The sequence below is a fragment of the Dermacentor silvarum genome, chromosome 6 (genome assembly GCF_013339745.2).
Source record: "Dermacentor silvarum isolate Dsil-2018 chromosome 6, BIME_Dsil_1.4, whole genome shotgun sequence".
In the NCBI taxonomy this organism is placed as follows: Eukaryota; Metazoa; Arthropoda; class Arachnida; order Ixodida; family Ixodidae; genus Dermacentor; species Dermacentor silvarum.
In genome coordinates, this window is record NC_051159.1 from 37,839,970 (window position 1) to 37,845,269 (window position 5,300).

Sequence of the window (5,300 nt, forward strand, 5' to 3'; positions counted from 1 at the left end):
CGAATGCTAAGACAACGGCAAGCAGTCGCCAAATCAGCAAAGTCGTGACAAATTTCTTTTAAATGTTCAGCAGCTGGCCATGGCCGCTGGCGTCGCACAACGAGCTGTGAAACGCGCATTTGCAGCACGCTTTACAGAACAAAACCTTCTCACAAATATCAAAGAAGCTGACTTACTTTACTCTCCTCACAGCTGCGATTCATTTCTTTCGCCGTTCGATCTCATAAGATTTGCCAGGAAACCTGTACAACTTTATCCCGGGCTGGTCTTCGTGGTTGTGACAGCCCTTTACGCAGCAGTATCGCCGGTTCCACTTGCCTTTTTTTTTTCACCTCCGACGCTTGCCGATGAAGCGCATGCCATTGCACCGTCGCAAGACGTATAAAAAAAAAGGAGGCTGGTGAACAAAGCAAAACGGCTTCAACCGTGGCTGAGACGAAATGAAGCATGCGGGAACGAATACTCAGCGAGCCGGCCGAGCTGCGGCGCCCACTTCCCAACACTGTTGCGTCGCTGCGCCAGATGGCGCCAGAGCAGCCGCAAACTCGACTGTACGGAGCCTATTTCGTATAGCTGTCTACTAATTTGCCATCGCAATCGATGCTTCGCCGTGCGGGCGTAAGTGCGACTTTTTTTAGTGTGCGCACGCTTTCTGTCAACTGCATATTTTCTAGATTATAATAATTCTGTACGCGTACCTTGCTGCTACTGTAACTTAGGGATTAAATGAGCCTCAAGTTGCGTTTATGCTGCTTTTATATTTGCCTGCTCCAAGTGGCATCAAAAGGGAAAAAAATTTAAAAAAGAAAGTGTCTGGTTTCTGAGACCCATCAACATGGTCCATGCTTGTCGGATAGCTAGATAGCTATAGAATTTTATGTTTGATCAATTTATTTGATTTCTAGTATGACTTCCAAAAAGTGTGCACGTCAGCCTTGCCGTATCACAAAATAGTCCGCTCGTCGATTCCTCACAAACCGCGACCAGTCGGCGCTTCGTGCAGGAGACGTGGTCGTGGTGGCGCCCAACCACCGGCAAGGCGTACTTGGCTTTCTGCACCCGTCGTCCGTGGCCGGCGTGGACAAGGACGTGGCCGTTGCTGACGTCATGAGTGCAGTGCAGTGGGCGCACGACCACGCTAAAGCCTTCGGTGGCGACCCGAATCAGCTTGTGCTGGTCGGCCGCGGGACGGGCAGCTACCTGCTCTCCGCGGCTGCGCGCAACATGAACAACAACGTGGTGCGCCGAGCGTTCTACGATGGCATCGTCTACGGATCCTTTCTGCCATTCGATCCGGTGAATTGGACCATTTGTCGTTGCGTATACGATACCTCTGATGGCGATGATGATGATGAATTGTCAATTCACACTGAAGTTCCGTGCGCGCTAGCTAGACGTGCTTTCATAAGCCGGAAATTACGGGGGTATCTAAAATGCTCACTTTTTGTTTATAAGATAAACTAACTAATCATTATCATTATCATCCCCAGGCTACTTTATTGCGATGGCAATTATATGGACGCTTCAGGCGCACTTATGCCATCGTCGTCAGTGTCGCCATCGCCATGATGTTCGGTATACCGTTCAGGGCAATAACATCGTCGCCGCGCTCCATATGCCGTGCTGCTACTGTAAACGTGCGAGGGTGTACCGACGATGGAGGGTCAATCTCGCGCGTACAAGGGAGGAAAGCGGGGAGGAAGCGTGCCGTCTTCCGTCGTGCGCAAAGCACTGTGGGGAGGGAGGGGGGAGGGGGGCGTTTTTTTTTTTTTCGGCGGCTGCTGCATATGGCGCGGCCGCGCGGGCTCTACTCTGAAAGTCATCTGCGATGGGGTCAGAGGACACCGTGCGCTGTGTTTTCGCGTATAGTTCGCGTTGAAGCGAGAGGTATACACGAAGGTCAATGCGCTCCCTGCTGCTGCCGCGCTTCCTCACTCCAGCGTTTTGAAAGCGAGTTTCCGCGGTCAATTGAGTGAGATGTATTCACGGTTGCTTGTGCGTGCGTGACACCATGCTTGCTAATTTAGTTAGCAAGCGAATGTTTACAGGTTTATACGGCCGATAAAACTACTATCCTTACTTCGTATAGCTGTCTAGTAATTTGCTATTGCAACCCATGATTCGCCTTTCGGCCGAAACTGCGACATTTTATATCCACTGCAGGACGAAGGCCTCTCCCAACGATCTCCAATTACCTCTGTCTTGCGCTAGCTGATTCTAACTTGGGTCTGTAAATTTCCCAATTTCATTACCCCTCCTAATGTTATGCCGTCCTCGACTGCACTTCTTCCTTTGGCACCCGTCCACCGGTTATCTGCCCTACGCCTTACATGCCTTGCCCAGCTTCATTATTTTTCTCTCTTAATGTCGACTAGAATATCGGCTGTCCCCGTTTTTTCTCTGATCCACACCGCTCTCTTCCTATCTCTTAACGTTACGCCTAACATTTCTCGTTCCATTGCCCTTTGCGTCGTGCTTAACTTGTTCTCGAGCCTAGAGGAAATACCAGAGAAATCCACTGGCAGCAAACGGCACCATCAATGTAGCGGCAAGAAACAACTGTCCTTCGCGTCGTGTTCTATACAAAACCATTCCCAAAATGGACGCCCGTTATGAGCATAGTGATTATGGGTCAAAGATGAGTAAAGCACGCGTGGCGAAGTAGAGAAGACGTACAAGTCACAGCGAGTAATCTGGTGATAATCTGGCACAGCTTTAATAATTCTGTTAAGTTCCTGGTTCGTTTGTGCGTCCGTTGGCGTAACATTATTGGGGCTGGAGATACCTATGCTGCATGGTCACACCGACATGTGGCTCATTTCCCAAGAAAAAGTGCAGTAAAAAAGGGCAGATTCATTAGATCGTACACAAAGTCCAGTAGCAAAGTGGCAATAATTAAGCATAGGCTAAATTGCCTCGCACAGCTTAACCTTCGCAGCCTTAAGGACAATTGACTCAACATATAATTGAGTCAATAGTCTATTCACTCGATAGAGCGGTGTTTGGCTCCACTGAAATCTAAGACCACCGAGTGGTGTAGTCCGCATCTTGTCTCAAGAGTGTTCACCCACTGCGCAGTAACCAACACAAGAAGCTAATAATACGAGCTATCGAATAGTTACAATGTAGAATCCCTGAGTGTATGGTCGACGCCTTGACATAAAAATTACCCAAAATTATGGTGTAGTGGATATCACCTTCTATTGCTGAGTGCCAGGTCCCGGGTTTTATTTCCAACTACACCAGCCTATTCCGATGTGAGCGGTGTCTGAAAGCTGTCGTGTACCGAGGCTATGTTCATTTTAAGGACTCCGGCTGGTCAAACTTATTCCTTGCACTAGCCTACGGCGCTTATAATAAACGTTGGATAAAGTCTTTCAATTGAAACAAGAAGAATTCTCCTCCCATTGCGTCCTTCTGAACGCAGTTCCTTACTTGTATGCTAGCTGCTATCCAACCAGACTAGTTAATCGTTGAACTCTGGCAAAGCATGACATTGACTCTTCACAAACCTTTTAACGCGTTAGCCCCCGTGTCGCAGAAAATCCGGCGTCGGCGTAAGCATCGGCGTCTGGCGGAAATAATCATGCCGAACCACATCATCCCGAACCACCCCGACCGGGCGGGGCCCTTCACGTGGTGCAAGGCGTCAGTGAACAAAAAGTGAATTTCTCAAAGTAAAATCCGTCAGAAATATTGTAACGCACGACTTAACCACAACCTACAGACGTGATAGCGTCAGATTGTTTTTTGAATATACAAGAAAAAAGTCTGGTAAGCTGCCAGGCATCTTTGAATGCTGTCGCGTTCCAATCCTAAAGGCGAAGCTTAAGCGTCCTCCAATTCTAGTGGTGTTCGCTGTACTTTCGTTGTAGGCAACATTGAAGAGAATGTTAATTGAAAACCGAGCCTTTCTAAATTATTATCGAGCCCCATGTCGCAGAAAATACGGTGTCGGTGTCGGCGTCAACGGCGTCCAATAGCGCTGTCGCGTTCCACTCTTAAAGGCGAAGCTAAGCCTACTCGAAGTTATCACAGTAGTTTTGAGAAAACGGCATGAGTGCCTGAATTACACAAAAAGGATGCAAATAACAGACTTGAGGCTGCAGCAATAGCAAAATAAAACACATAAGATTTAAGTAAGTGAGGATTGCGCTTTACATATTTTCCATGCCTTTAGCTGCTAAGATCCTTAAGGTGGCTCATGCACTGTTGAAGCGACAGTGCTGTCATTGCTTTCGAGGTCTCGTTCGACATCAATTTTATATCGCCTGTTCTTTTCATCAGCGTCGCGCACACAAACCAGGAAGTGAATCAATCAGTGTCGGCACTACACACCACACTCTTATCGAGGCATCGCCGCCAGGTGCACGAAATACCGCACCGACATTTCTGGACAAGGGCAATGCGCACGCAGGCGGTGCCGTACCTCAACCTGGCGTTGGCCTTGCACTGCGACGACACGGACCAGTCAGCGTGGGTGTCCTGCTTTCGCGCCGCGCCCGTCGACAAGCTGTTGCAGGGCGCGCAAGCATCGCCCCACTGCCCTTTGCCATTCACGCCGTACGTCAATGTTGAGTTGCTGCTGGCAGCACCCGTCGCCACGCCGCGCACCATAGTAGCTGGAGCGAACGCAGCCGATGACAAGGCGCTCTTCATGGAGCGCATCCTGCCACTCGCACAGGTATACAGTTCGAAACAGGTGTGCGCGGGTACCGTGCGATCAGGTCCTATGACTGGCACAAACGGCAAGGTGTGCAACAAGACGCCCCAGCAATCTGTTAAGGGGTAGTCCGGGTCCTTTCTGCAGTCTTTCAACTTGTCAACTAGTTCAATCAATCGTCTTTCCGACACGTCGTCCGACAGAGGGACCGGTTTTGAAGCGCATACTGGCGGTTCGACAAATGGCGTCCGCTGGTGCGAGTTGCGAAGTGCCTGAAAGGTGGCAGCTTAGACTTTTTGGAAGGAGCCGGAATGTGATAGAAGCTGCTTTAAACTCGTTCGATGCAGGTTGATGGGACAGCATATATGTCAGCCTGTCAAGATTGCAACGCATCCTCCTACGATGCGTTGTCTGCCTATAGAAAGTCCACCGGAAAGCTTTTTTAGGCTGCTAGGAAACATTTCGGTTTGTAGGCAGCGCTGCCGCCAACGTGGTAGTCGAATGTTTCGCTGTATGCAGCTGAGAGCGCACAGTTTTTCGTAAGAGATCAGTTGCTCTCTCTTTCTTTGGGTTATTAGAAGAGGGGCACAAATTGGCCTACATACATTAAGAAGTAGAGACAAGATGAGTGTCACTA

General features: G+C 49.3%; 1 protein-coding gene across 1 annotated transcript; it reads left to right on the plus strand.

Annotated features, from left to right (window-relative positions):
• The first annotated feature begins 906 nt into the window (after nt 1-906).
• On the plus strand, nt 907-4,792 carry LOC125946284 (phenmedipham hydrolase-like). Its single transcript, XM_049668983.1, has 3 exons — nt 907-928; nt 1,004-1,296; nt 4,418-4,792. Exons 1-3 carry the CDS (start codon nt 907-909, stop codon nt 4,790-4,792), a joined length of 690 nt encoding a protein of 229 aa, XP_049524940.1.
• Nucleotides 4,793-5,300: the final 508 nt, after the last annotated feature.